The sequence below is a fragment of the Pipistrellus kuhlii genome, unplaced genomic scaffold (assembly GCF_014108245.1).
Source record: "Pipistrellus kuhlii isolate mPipKuh1 unplaced genomic scaffold, mPipKuh1.p scaffold_m20_p_5, whole genome shotgun sequence".
Lineage (NCBI taxonomy): Eukaryota > Metazoa > Chordata > Mammalia > Chiroptera > Vespertilionidae > Pipistrellus > Pipistrellus kuhlii.
This window is the reverse complement of record NW_023425551.1, coordinates 52,547,562-52,562,842: the sequence shown is the minus strand read 5'-3', so window position 1 is coordinate 52,562,842 and position 15,281 is coordinate 52,547,562. Positions and strand designations below refer to the sequence as shown.

The window sequence follows — 15,281 nt, the reverse complement described above, 5'->3', positions numbered from 1 at the left end:
GGAGACGCTCTGCCCACTGAGCTAAACCAGCTAGGGTTCTTATTCCATTTTTGACTGAAATATTTATTCAAATGCAGTTGAAAGAATTATACAGAGAGATTCTGTGTACACTTTGTGTAGCCATTCAGTTTTTGAATGTTAGAATATTGAAGTTTTTCTGTCAGCACATTTTATTTTTGCATGTTATATAGTGCAGTAGATTTTGTGTAATGTTTTTTTTAGTATGCTTAAATAATGTAGAATGCAACTAATTGATGTCGTCTTATTTTATAGTATCTTAAAGCAGGTTCCTTGAAGGATCCTTTGTTAGATGACCATGGAGATTTCAATAGAATGTGCACAGCCATGAAAAAGATTGGTTTGGATGATGAAGAAAAGCTTGATTTGTTCCGGGTAGTAGCTGGTGTCCTTCACCTTGGAAATATTGATTTTGAGGAAGCTGGAAGCACTTCAGGTATCTTTGTGGGTTTTTTTGTTTCCTTTTTTTTTTTTTTTTTTTTTTAAATAAAACTAGAGGTTCTGTCATTTCTCTGTAAGATGTAAATTGAACCCATGTGCAGGTTTGTTAATACCCTGAAATTTCTAGAATTTGCTGTTGATTGGTGAGTCATACAAATGAAGGATGCTGCATCGACTGTCACTATTAGTTCTGATGAGGAATACACTCACTTTATGAAGGACAAGTAACTGCCAGGGTCATATTTAATAACATTTTTCAGCTGATAATATACTTTCCCAATAAATGAACAGAATAATTCTCTACCATCTGTTAAGGTATTTTGACATTTTTTTAGGCTCATTGATTTAAATTTGGCTCAGTTAATTAGGGCAATTTAATACATAAAAGCCCATATATTTTATTACTAAGAAATTAAAATAGGTTGAACTTTGTGCATATTGAAAAGAGCATTTAAGTGCATGCATGATAGTAACTTTTCAAGTCTCTTGATATATAGCCTTAAGAATTCTTATACACTCTTAAATTTGTTCTGTGAGTACAGGGGTTGGGAAACTATGGCCCATGGCTGAACCTGACCAGCTGCTTGTTTTAGTACAATAAATGCAGTGTTGTTAGAACACGGCCACACCCATTTCACTTACGCCTTGTGCGTCCCTCTTTTGTGCTGCAGTGGCAGAGTAGTTGTGATAGAGACTGCTGGCAGCAAAGCCTAAAATCTGACATTAGCAAAAAAGGCAGGTAATGCCTCCATAAACACATTATTTAAAAATCTTACACTGAGTTAAAAATATTGAAAGCACCATTCCATAAAGGAGTCAATACCTGGGGCTTTGGTGTCAGATCCCAGAAACTCTCTGAGCCTTGTTTTTTTCATTTGTAAAATAATGAAATAATTCATGAGAAGTGCTCTTAAAATGTAATATCTAGCAATAGTATGTATATAGGGAAGGGGCATAAAGGTGAGGAAAAAGGGACATTTAAAAATGTGCCTTCTGTGTGCAAGACTCTATACAGACAGTGTTTCATCATAAACGTCATAATCATACCCTAAACTTGATAAAGATAATGGGGGACATTATCGCCATTTTACACATGCACAACCTGTGTAAAATGGTTGTTAATGAAATTGTTGATATGAGAGCCAAGTGCTACCCATGTTGAAATAACTCAGTTAATTTTCCCTCTTTGCCCCTAGTCACTGACCTTCCCAAACGTGATGATCTGTGAATGAGCAGATTCAAATAGACACAGCCTTAATGACATACAGATTTAATGTCCTGTGATGCTGGGAAGTCCGTAGCATCAGATGTAGCATAGTGTTTAATGGCATGTGCTCCTGAAGCAGACGGTTCACCCTGTGTTAACTACCCGTGTGACCTTGGGCCAGGAACTTCTCCATGTCTCAGTTCTTTACCTGTCTCAGTTCTTTACCTGTGTACTGGACAACAGCAGTCCCCACCTCATGTTAAAGAGAGGAATAAGTGAGTTAAATATTTGTAAAATGATGTGACTACTTCTCTCTGACATATAATAATCACACTATAAGTATTTTTAATGAATAAGGAAAATAAAAATACAGATTACTTCCAGTTTAAAATGAGAAGAAGTACGCAAAACCAGGTATGTTGTTAGTGTGAATTAAATTTTTATTAGTTTTTTTGAGGGATTTTTAACATTTATTTTGAAAATGTAATTAACGTTAAAACACATTTCATATCCTCTGTGTCATTGTTATACCAAGGGAGCATGTGGGAGCACTAAGTAACACAAAAACAATTTAGAATATTAGGTACACTTTGGAATTGTTTTAGGGGTCCTGAGGTAGAAGATGCAAATGTATGCAGAGAATCATAAATGGGGCATGATCTACAATAGTTAGTTGAATAGCACTTAAACGGTCAAAAGGCACATAACACATATTTACATTATCTTTTGTTTTTCTTTTCAATTTTTTTTTCAGTTGAAAGGAAAATGAGCAGAAAGCTGAGAAGATTGGAATGAGGCAATAAATTAATACAAATAATAAAAGGGTTTATTTTTATTTTAATAGCTAAGATTTGAGTATGTTACTCTTCATCCTTCCTATGACTTTTCCTATAGACTTAAATGGTTTCTGTCTAATTAAAATTGATTTTTCTCCCACTAAATAGCTCAATTTTGGCATTTTCACAACCTGAGAAAGCTGTGAATATTTTTGCAATTATTTTATTAGAAAAAAATATTCTCCAGGAGATTTTTAGAAGACACTGTTAGTGAAAAGCTTTTTCATGATGGAAATGCAAAAACAAACAAACAAACAAAAAAACCTATTTGAACTTTCTGTGCTTTTTAAATTCCACATAGCAAAATTATATGTTATTATAATATTTTTTTTAAATGTTCAAAGAAGTTCGTCTTGGGAAGGGGAATAACATGAAAACCTACATTATTTTACAGTATTTTACCTTCTTAAAACTTTAAAAATAAATATTTTGTTACATTAGCTTTACACAATTCCTGGAAATATGTAAGAATCTTTGCAAAATAGTAAAAGAGAACTTTTTAAGGAAGTTAATGAATTATTGATGAATTATTAACTTTTTTCAGTTACATAGTTTTAGATAATGCATATGTGTGTAGAAACTAAAAATGAGCAGTAAGGTTATTTTAATAGAGTTAGAGGTTTAATACATTTAAGTATTCTCTCCCTTCTTTTTTAAATAGCTTTATTGAAATATAATTCATACCATACAATTTACCCATGCAAAGTGTACAATTCAATGGTTTTTACTATACTCGGTGTTGTGCATCTATAACCCCAATCAGTCTTAGAGCATTGCAAGCACAAAAAAGAAATTCCATACCCTTTAGCAGTACCTCCCCACCACATTCCCTCACAAACCCCTCAGCCTTAAGCAACCATTATTCTAACTTCTGGCTCTTTCAATTTGTCTGTTACCACATTTCATATTTATTGAATCATCATATTTACTGTGGTCTTTTGTAACTTTATTTTTGTGTCTATATTTCTTTTTACCGCTGAGTAATATTCCATTATATGGATATGCCAAGTTTTGTTTACCCATTCATCATTTGATGAACATTTGGGTTGTTTCCAACTTTGGCTATTATGAATAATGCTGCTATAAATATTCGTGTTCAAATTTTTGCATGGACGTGTTTTTATTTCTCTTGGGTATATGCTGAGGCTGGAATTGTTGAGTCCTAGGGTAACTCTATGATTAACTTTTTGAGGAACTGTCAGACTGTTTTTCAAAATAGTTACCAGTTTACACTCTCATCAGTAGTGTATGGAAGGTTCCTGTTTCTTCACATCCTTACTAACACTGTCTTTGTTTGTCAGAGTGTAGCCTTCATAGTGAGTGTGAAGTATTTACCTCATTGTGGATTTTGTTTGCATTTTCCTGATGGCTCAAGATGTTGAACAACTTTCATGTCTTTATTGGCCATTTTTATACCTTTTTTTTAAAAAAATGTCAATTCATATATTTTGTCCATTTATTGGGTTGTCTTTAAAAATATATATATATTTTATTGATTTTTTACAGAGAGGAAGGGAGAAGGAAAGAGAGAGGGATAGAGAGATAGAAACAAGAGAAACAGCTATCAGCTGCCTCCTGCACACTCCCTACTGGGGATGTGCCCACAACCAAGGTACATGCCCTTGACTGGAATCGAACCTGGGATCCCTCAGTCCGCGGGCCAACACTCTATCCACTGAGCCAAACCGGTTAGGGCTGGGTTGTTCTTTTATTATCAAGTTGTACCTGTTTTAGTGAATATATCCTAGATATAAATTTCTTACCAGATACATAATTTGCAAATGTTTTCTCTCATTCTGTGGGTTAGCTTTTCAATTCTTGGATACTGTTTTTTTAAATACAAACATTATTTTTTAGATGATATTCAGTTTATTTTTTTTCTTTTGTTGCTTGTGCTTTTGTTGTCTTATCTGAAACACCATTACCTACTGCAGTGTCATGAAGATTTTTATTGTGTATTCTCCTAAGATCTTAATAGTTTTAGGTTATATTTTGGTCTTTGACTCATTTTGAGTTATTATTGTGTATGGTGTGAAGTAGGTGTCCATCTTTATTCTTTTTTATATGAATATCCAGTTTTTCTAGGGCCATTTGTTGAAAAACTATTATTTCCCCAATGAATTGTCTTGACCACTTCTACTCATATAAGATCTCATGGTCTGTTGTTCCTGAGTCCTGTCTATTTAATAGTTTACTAACATGTTACGATAAAATTCTCATCATGATTCTCATATTCATTTTCAAATAAGTCTTGAAATAAAAAATTTAGAAACGTAATAAACTTTAAAAATTGGTAAAATATTTGTTAATAAATATTAATAATAAAGATAATAGTTAACCTTTATATAGTGATTTCTGTGTACTAGGCACTATTCTAACTCCATATGCAATTTTACTATTAATCTTTTTATAGAAAACTTTATTAGGTAAGTACAGTTATCCTTATATATGGATGAGGAAACTGAGCACAGAGAATAAGAAACTTGTTTAGGGTCACACAGCTGAAAAGTTTTAGGGCCATATCAACCCAGAGTCTACAGCACCATAGTTTACTCTCTTCCTATGTAACACTTTTTAAAATAGCCTCCACAAACAGAAGTCTGTAGATAGAGTGTACAGGCTATAGCAGTTGTCTCTTCATTCTTTCCTCTGTCCCCAAGCAGTATGAGCTCATAGATGCACATACACACACACACCAACTTACTAAAGTGCTTTACAACATTTGCCACTAAAATTATTCCTTGAAGTTTTTTAGAGTCATATGAATTTTAATGGTAAGGTACTATATTTCTCCAGATATTTAATATATAAACAAGGATTATAATTCATCATTAGTATTTTAGTAAATGAGCCTTGTCTATTCCATAGTTTTATATAAGTGAAGTATACTTCTAAGAAATGGGTCTTGAATATCTATCTGGTTTACGTAATGTTTATTAATTTCAAATTAAAATATATTTTTATTAGGAGGTTGTAATCTGAAGAATAAATCGACTCAGTCTTTGGAATATTGTGCTGAATTACTGGGTTTGGATCAAGATGATCTTCGAGTAAGTTTAACTACAAGAGTCATGCTAACAACAGCAGGGGGCACCAAAGGAACAGTTATAAAGTAAGTTCCTCAACTCATTGCTCTATAAAAATCTTGCCATGGGGTTTGTCAAGGAAAAAATTTTTTGAGAACACGGGTTTAAAGTTCATCTTTATTTATAATTCACTCTTTTCATTATAATGTTCTAAAACATATACTTAGTAGATCAAAATTCTGTGCATTTCACCACAGTAATCCATCATAAAAATTGACCTTGACTTTATAGCTCTTAAAGGTGTTCCTTACAGATATATGGTGTGGCACAGTTTGGGAATTTATAAGGTAGGAGAGGGGTTTACTTTTGTACAACTATGAAAATACAGGGTGGGGCTATAGCAGGTTTACAGTTGTGAGTACATGAAACAGCTTCTTATTGTATTATTAGTTACTAATTGTATGATTTTTCCATATAATTAAAAATTTTTGGAACAACTATTAAGCTACTCTGGTCCCACCCTATGTGAGCTAATTGTGTTAATAAATTTGTTTTAAGCGACAGGTCACTAAATTTTTTTTCAAAACTATATGTTTTGAGTTAATTTACTCTTTTAAATTGTGAAATGTAATGATTTTTAGTATATTTACAAAGTTGTGCAATCATCATCATCATTTAATTTCATAAGACAGCCGATCACTTTATTTTAAAAGTGTTTTTCCTTGCAAATGGCATATACTAAAATTTCTGTTAAGTAGAACTTGCTTTAGTAAAACAGTTGGCAAATGGAATTCCCCCTTACATTTAGGATTCTTCATTTAGAGGAAATTACAAATGATAGGAAAATAATGTGTAGGTATCCTTTGATCTTTGGTTTTCTGGCATTATTTTCACAATTCAGTGCTATGAAGAATTCTCACTGATATGGTCTTCTTTTATAGGGTACCCCTGAAAGTGGAGCAAGCCAACAACGCCCGGGATGCCTTGGCAAAGACTGTGTACAGCCATCTTTTTGATCATGTGGTAAACAGAGTAAATCAGTGTTTCCCTTTTGAAACATCATCCTACTTTATTGGAGTCCTAGATATTGCTGGTTTTGGTAAGCATAGTTTCATTTACGTGTTTGTAGTTAACTGTTTGATTTTTTTTACACACACACACACACACACACACACACACACATATATATATATATATATTTATAATTTTATTTTATTTATTTTTAAAACAGATTTTATTGATTTTTTACAGAGAGGAAGGGAGAGAGATAGAGAGCTAGAAACATCGATGAGAGAGAAACATTGACCAGCTGCCTCTTGCATCCCCCCACCGGGGATATGCCCGCAACCAATGTACATGCCCTCGACCGGAATCGAACCTGGGACCTTTCAGTCCGCAGACGGATGCTCTACCACTGAGCCAAACTGGCTTCAGCTTTTCACACATATTTAAAGTTGAAAAAGTGACTTTTTCCCTTATAATACCTTTTGCTTGATGAGTTTTCATTTGTATGTCCTTACCTACATTTCATTTCACAATATTTAAATAGGAAGCTTATGCTAAAAAATAAGAAAGAAAGATTCATGGGTTTTGGTAAAATTCTGCTAAAATTAAAACATGTTGATTGAAAGTACTATACAGTAAGTCCTCATTTAAGATCATCAATAGGTTTTTGGAAACTGACTTGAAGCTACAAGATATATAACAAAACCAGTTTTACTATAGGCTGATTGATATAAATAAGAATTAAGTTCCTAAGCCTATTTCTGGTAACAAAAGCATTACCAAAATTCTAAATAAAGACCCCAATCACTTCTAATGTTAAACATGGAAATAAATGTGAGCTATGCATACATTTAAGAAAGATGAATAAAAACAAGTAAGAGGATTATTTTCCAAACCACTTAGTCCAGTTCAGGGGCACGAGTGGCCAGAGTCTATCTTGGCAGTTCAGGATACAAGGTGGAAACACTCCCTGGACAGGACACCGTTCCGTCACTGGGCGCACTCACAACCCTCCCACCTCTCCTCACTCAGACCGAGGCAATTTAGTCTCAGTTACCCTCATGTGTCCAGCTTTGGGATGTAAGAGGAAACCAAAGTACCCAGAGAAAACTCACACGGACATGAGTGAAATGGGCAAACTCCATAGAGATATTAGCCCTGGCTGTAAATTAACTTTTTTTCTTCAGAGTTATAACAAAATAAATTTATTCAAGGACCTGCTATAGTTAGGAGATATTTACCTCTGTTTTCTTACATGAATGCAACTGAGTGAAGGTGAAGTCTTGAGTGCTACTATTAAGAGAACTAAGTCATTAAAACTGTTGACGGCAGTGGAGATCTGGGTACAGGCTGACCTAGCGTATAGACTGACCTTATTACTATGTGTAAAAATTCATCATTAGTGTTAATGGTCAACAGATAGCTACTTCCAATTAGTTGCCACTAAATGAATAATATGTCAAGATAAATATTTGAGAACAATTGCAGAGCTGTGCATCCAACAATGGAATGAGTCACTAACGTCTAAAAGCTACTTTGTCCTGAATGACTGTGTTGTAAGAATCTCAGAGTAAATATGACTGTTTTTATATTGGGCTTTATCGGGTTGGGTGTTCCTTTTGACTGAGTGTGAGTGCTGTTTTCTCCTTAGAGTTTGCTTACCTTTGCCAAGGGAAGGTCTGAATGTTTACATTTTGAGAAGGGCAAGATTTTTTATAATGTGATACTTATTTAAAAATGTATAAGTCATTACCTTTTGTTCAAGGGTAGAGAAATACTTATCACTGACTTAAGATTTCACGGTCTTCAGACATTTTGTTTCCTGGTCTGTTAACAGTTTTAGTGTAGTACAGACAATATACAGAAGCATAGCATTTTGAGCTGCAGGGATCTTGGCAATAATGTAATACAATCCCTTAATTTTAGAAATGAGTTAGTATCCATAACTTTTTTATAACTGTAGTTTTACAAATTACACAGAAAAAAAATCTGAAACACTTGCATTTTAAGTAATTTTCTTTAATTTAGATTACTTTAACACCTGTGCTTAAGTTATGTTAAAAGTTATGTTTTATATCTTTTGATATGACATCTCATCTGACAAACATATTTTTCTTAAGCAGGGTATTTAAAAAAATATATTTTGTTGATTTTTTACAGAGAGGCAGGGAGAGGGATAGAGAGTTAGAAACATCGATGAGAGGGAAACATAGATCAGCTGCCTCCTGCACACCTCTTACTGGGGATGTGCCCGCAACCAAGGTACATGCCCTTGACCAGAATTGAACCTGGGACCCTTCAGTCCACAGGCTGACGCTCTATCCACTGAGCCAAATCGGTTTCAGCAGCAGGGTATTTTTAACACTTAATTTTAAGGACTAATAAAATTTAGGTCTTGAAACAAGAGCATTTGCAGAGTATAGAAATATTCTTATCTATTTTTTTTAACCTAATCTTAAATTAAGCATTGATAAAATAAAATGTTATCCTAAGATAAATTTATTAATATGAGGTTGATCTGATGATGACTCTTGCTTCTGGTTTTATGTTTTCAGAGTACTTTGAACATAACAGTTATGAGCAATTTTGCATCAACTATTGCAATGAAAAACTTCAACAGTTTTTCAACGAAAGGATTCTGAAGGAGGTAACTACATTACAGTCTAAATTTACTAACTACATTAAGCTGGCTTAAGTTTCAAGGAACAGAGGCATGCTGAAGTTATCCTGCTTGATGGGGTGTGATGTAAGGTGGCAGGGAATCAGGGCTGCCCTGCATTGGTCCCAGTGGCTTAGCGTTGCTCAGGCACGTCAGAAGTGTTGTTGGTAGGTTGAAGCCTAGGGACCCAATAAAACCCTCACTGGCACCTCTTCATAAGTGGACATCTATTGCTTCTTACTAGTGACCTTTACTAGACTTAAAATTCTGCTTGTTTCTTTTTCTGTTTCTGTTGTCTTTACTTCTGCCACTGCCAGTCAACTTTTGTCCCTGCCCATAGCTAGCATCTCCCACCCTTCCTCTGGGTCACCTGCTTCTGCCCTTTCCGCTACCTCCTGCCCTCTCTGTGTGTGGGGCAGGAAAGCCGCCACATTAGGAGGTTCAGTGGGGCCACTGGCCTGGTGGGCCTCGGGGCAGTGCTGTCCTTGCCACGCTGTCTTGTGTACCGTTAGTCACCCGTGAACAGTGTGTCTTTGGCCTGACATCACCTCTGGTCCCATAAGGAACTTCCTTGTGGTAGCCAGCTTTGGGCACAGCTGACACAATCTCGAGTGCTGGAACGTTACTTTATAATTGTGTAGAGTACAGAGTGAGTACAGGGTCAGTTGATTTGTGATAAGGCGCATCATTTCCTCCCTTGTATTTGAATTCTTCAGTATTTTCCTACCAATACCCTGGACTTTCCTTCCTTGAGCTCTTTGAGGTGTGTTTTACTGAGTAGAGGTAGTGGAGTTAGAGACAACTCAGAAGTAATCTAGGCCAGCCCCTTACTTTACAGATGAAGAGATTCCCAGAGCAGTGACCTCTGCAGGTTGAGCCCACCTTCCTGGCTGCTGCCCCCAGCACTGTGTTCTCTCATGTCAGCACTTCCTAAGTTCTAAGTTCTGTTCTCCACTGTATCTGAGCTGGAAGTGTGAAAGATTTTCTTTTCTACTCCCATTTCACCTTTTCCACATTTTCATTATGTTTTTGTCTTTATAGGTTTCCCAGCACATCCCAGCTTTTATATCTTTACTTGTCTGTATACCATACTTAAACCTATTAGGACATAAATAAACAAATAAAACAAGTACTTACCAGTTAAAATAGTTTCTCCGAACATGTTTATGTTCTTCCGTTACTATGCAAAGTCTTATCTGTATGCTTCTCACTCAACATACCCTAATTCTTCCTTTCCTACTTCTTCCTTTCCTGTTATATAGGGGTGCTTACATACTACAGTGGCATACTGAGTGAGTGATTGTGACAGAGACAATTTGGCTCTCAACTGAATATATTTGCTGTCTGGCCCTTTACAAAAAAAAAAAAATGTGCTGGCTCCTGGTTTATTCTACTGACAGATTTGACTTTAAAATGGCTACAAATGTTACAAAGCTCTGGTCTTTGAATGCTCATACACAGAACTCTGTATTTGTGTATAGCTACTCTCTATATTTCCAGAAAAGTGTGCTTATCTGCAGGAGGGAACATTTACACATATGTAAATCATATGTTTTGCTGGAAATTTAAAATTTTTTGTTGTTGTTAACCTCACCTGAGGATATTTTTCCATTGATTTTTTATTTTTATTTTTTTAGAGAGAGTGGAAGGGAGGGGGAGAGAGAGAGAAACATTGATGAGAGAGAAACACATCAATTAGTTGCTACCCACATGCGCTCATGCATACCTTTGCCTGGGAATCATACCTGTGACCCTTTGGTGCAAGAGAAGAGAGAGAATGATGCCCTACCCACTTGTCAATACCAGCCAGGGTGAATTTTTTTTATTTCATTTGGCTTTAGGAGCAAGGCTTTTGCTTCCCTGATGTTTGTATGTTTCCCAGCCCCCAAAGTAGTTGTGTGAACCTTTGTACTCTGACTATTCAAATAAATATGATCAGAAATGGCACAAAGCAATGAATCCAATTTATATCACATGGTATTTCCATATTCATGATTATGCTTATTACATTTTAGGAACAAGAACTCTATCAAAAGGAAGGTTTGGGTGTTAATGAAGTGCATTACGTGGATAATCAGGATTGCATAGGTATGTATCTTTTTCACTTCACTCTTGGGACATCTGGGAAGGTATAGTGAAGGGTTTTACTTGTGATTTTTCTGTGTTCTGTGATCAATACTTCTAGTTATGAGAATTTATTGAAACTAATATTTGAGAGAGGTTTTATTTTAGTACTAGAGGCCTGGTGTGTGAATTCGTGTACCAGTGGGGTCCCTCAGCCTGGCCTGTGGGGTTGGGTTGGAACCGGCTCTCTGACATTCCCTGAGGGGTCCCCGGGGTTATTGAAGGGCACCCCACCAGTGCATGATTGGAGTTGGGAGAGACCTGGGAGGTTGGCCAGCCAGGGAGGGACCATGGGAGGTGTCCAGGGTGTGTCTAGCCTGTCTTGCTCAGTGCTAATCGGCCATACCCCAACAGAAAGCTAACCTACCAGTCAGAGCATCTGCCCCCTGGTGGTCAGCGTCCGTCATAGCGATTGGTCGACCAGTCAGCGGTCTGCCTCCTGGTGGTCAGTCCACGTCATAGCGAGTGGTTGAGTGATCTTAACATATCATACTTTGATTAGTTATATGGATGACCAGACAACTGGACACTTAGCATATTAGACTTTTATTACCGTATTTTTCGGACCATAAGACACTCCGGACCATAAGACGCACCAGTTTTTAGAGAAGGGAAATGAAGAAAAAAAGATTCTGAAACAAATAGTGTCCTAAAATATTTTATGTGCATTAAAACCCAACATCACAGTCATAAACACATGTAATCAACCCTGTAAAGTAAACAGCAGCATTTAGAACCATTTTAGAGCCGGGCAAGCACACAGAGACCACACAGAGCCGGGCAAGTAAAAAAACTTTTTTTTTTTAAAGTATATGTGTAGGCTATATTTGGACCATAAGACGCAGGGACATTTTCCCCCCACTTCTGGGGGAAAAAAAGTGCGTCTTATGGTCCAAAAAATACGGTATATAGATTGCTAGGAAGTTATTTTTCCTACCAAGGCATCAAATTCAGATATATTGAACGTTTTCCTAAAATTTATTTTATTTACTGTGATGGTATTTTACATTCTGTTTTTCAATTTTAGTTAGCATTCAACATTATATTAGTTTCAGGTGGAATATTTTTTTCCTCCAACGTGAATAATTGCTTAAGCAGTAAAGGGATTTGTTGCCTCACTCAGAACATTGATAGCTTAGCCAGGCTCCAGGTGGGGTTTGACAGGGTTTGGCTCTGCTGTTCTGCAGACACTATTTCTATTTTCTGCACATTGGCAGCACCCTCTGGCTGGCTGCAAGTGGGCTTCTTGAGCTCCATGTGTCCCAGATAATTCTGTGCAGGTCTTTGTTTTTCCTGTCTGTGTTCATTTCTTTGTCACTGTGTTCATTTCTTTGTCCTCCTCCTCCAACCACCCCCCCCCCCCCTCAATCTCCAAAATGAGCTGTTGGTAAGCCTTGTTTGTATGTAACCTAATACACACACACACACACACACACACACACACACACACACACACATATATATATATAATATATATATTTAGAGTTTATAACTTTGTGTAGATTAACATATAAACCTACTTAGGTCACCCTGGATGCTATAAGGTTTGTGTAACCATATCCTTTGATTTGCTAAGTTTAGCAGAAGAGCTGAGACTTAGTTAGGCAAAATTCTTTCCACACCTGCGCCATCCCTGACATTGATGATTGTCAGACCTGCTGTATAGAGATCAGCCAGAATGATTTGCAGATCCAGGGTGCTAATCTGGCTGAAGCCACCAGGGAGACTCTGTACTGACTTCTTCATGAAATGTTCTCATTATATCCTCATGCTGTAAAACTAACATCTCCTCCCAGGGGCAGAGCTTTTCCTGCCATTTTTAAAAACATGGGATGTGTGTATAGATCTCTTTTCTAACTGAGCATGCACAGTCGTGTCCCCACCTGTACATGCGATGATAAAGCTCACTTTGGTGTTTTCCCTGAATAAGGCCAAGTCTGATCCTTAGTTCAGGATGTGTCACTCTGGGAAGTGTATTCTTGCCTGCTGGCTTGCAATGAAATACACTCTCCTAAAACCTAATTGGAATTGTCTTTTCACTGACAACTAATGAGTTAATTGGACCCGGTTCTGTCCAGTAACAGTTTTGAAAACCCATTTTGACAGTTGACAAGATAGTATTATTATAATAATTCTTTATAGTAGTATTACTTCTCATACTACTTACAGATTCGGACAAGATAGTATTATTATAATAATTCTTTATAGTAGTATTCTCATAGCACTTTCACACCCTCCCCGGCCCACTCCACTTTCCCTTCATGGACCATGTCCTTTCCCCGAATCCTGTGCCTTTGGCTCTGTGGTTTGATGTCTTGGATGGTACTCCTCCCTTCAGGCACTTTCATATCTTCTACATCAGTTAGAATGCTCGCTCTCAATTATAGCTTAGTTCAGCATGACCCCCTTCCCACCACTAATTGCCCTCAAACATAATTTTCTGACCAGTTAGAATCTTGATTTCTCTTCATATGCCCTATAGCTTGTAGAGTCTGCCCCATTCACAGTTCTCATATATTGTATTTAAGCAGCTTACATGTTACAGTTATTTTTGGGTAAGCAGGAAGTTCAAACAACATGAATGAAAAGAGCATAAGAATGTGCTGTTAGTGAAGTTTTGCTGGAAACCCTCTGAACACATGTATGCTAGTAGTTTCACAAAGCTAAGCAAGCAAAAGCTCCTGTAGTTTCTACATCCTGTTGAATGTGGATGTCATCTGGAAGAGGTGAAATTTCTGGCTCTTTAGCTTCTTGTCCTCACTAATGGAGGAGTGATTATATTAGTCATTGCTTTAAGGAGTTATTTTTCTAAAACCTATATTATATATATGCTATTACTTTCTAATAAATTGAAGGATTTGAAATAAAATATATATACCTGCTCTCTATAGTTTTTGAGATTATACTTATTGAATCTTCTTTGTAGTTGTGATTAGTAAATTGCTCACATCTTTAAAATATTATTTTTTACTTTATTGTATTTTACTTTTTTGAAATAGATTTAGTTGAAGCAAAATTAGTGGGAATATTGGACATTTTGGATGAAGAAAATCGCCTTCCCCAGCCCAGTGATCAACACTTTACATCCGCGGTCCACCAGAAGCACAAGGATCATTTCCGACTCACCGTGAGTTTACCATTCCAGAATTCAGACTCTGATGGGGATAGAAGCCTTTAGAAAGATAAACTAGATATTAGACAATTAGAATCATACATTATATAGGGCTTAACCTTAGGTTATTTTTAGGGCCAGGTATAATCTTTTATGTGAAGCATTTTAGAAGCTTTTAGATATGATACCGATATGAGATATTATAATTAGACTAGAGGCTCGGTGCACGAATTCGTGCATGGGTGGATCCCTAGGCCTGGCAATGAGGGCTGACCAGGGGGAGGGAAAGGGAGCGGGAGGTTGGCCACTGGCCCCAAGGAGGGAGCCAGCCCTTAGCCCCCTGGGAAAGGGGCTGCATCCACCACCTACTCCTGGCTCCCTGTCCCAGACCAGGTCCATGAAGGCCCTGGTAGAGTTGGGAGAGAAGGTGATGGTTGCTGGGCTGGGTGTGGAAGGAACGGATGTCAGATGCCAGACGCCAACACCCCACCACCTCACCACTTCACGGTTCCCCGCCTCCCCCCTCCTTCCCTCGCTGCCACTGTGGCAGGCAGGCGGTGGGCTGATTGAGGCCTGCTGGCCTAGGAGAGGGATGGGGTATGGGAGGTTGGCTGCCTTCTCCGAGGAGGGAGCTGGCCCTTGGTCCCTTTGGAAAAGGGTGCACATCTGCCACCACCCACCCCCCGGTTCCCTGTCCCAGCTGGGGCCTGAAAGCCCCGGGTAGTGTTGGGAGCGGAGGCAATGGCCGCTGGGCTGGGTGCAGAAGAAACGGCCACTGGCGGTCCGTGGGAGGTTGGCTGTGGGAGTGCACTGACCACCAGGGGACAGCTCCTGTGTTGAGCGTCTGTCCCCT

The 15,281-nt window shown here is 37.4% G+C and overlaps 1 protein-coding gene across 14 annotated transcripts in view; it reads left to right on the top strand.

Annotated features, from left to right (window-relative positions):
- Nucleotides 1–15,281, top strand: part of MYO6 (myosin VI) — a 135,067-nt gene that overhangs the window by 82,559 nt on the left and 37,227 nt on the right. For all 14 annotated transcript variants that reach the window (XR_006740057.1, XM_045573043.1, XM_045573044.1 and 11 more), the window contains 6 exons: nt 274–454; nt 5,470–5,614; nt 6,470–6,627; nt 9,089–9,180; nt 11,208–11,280; nt 14,316–14,443. Coding sequence is in view for 13 of the 14 variants with exons in the window: in XM_045573043.1 (XP_045428999.1) it covers nt 274–454; nt 5,470–5,614; nt 6,470–6,627; nt 9,089–9,180; nt 11,208–11,280; nt 14,316–14,443 (777 nt within the window). In the remaining variant the exon portion in view is untranslated. The remainder of the gene's footprint in view (nt 1–273; nt 455–5,469; nt 5,615–6,469; nt 6,628–9,088; nt 9,181–11,207; nt 11,281–14,315; nt 14,444–15,281) is intronic.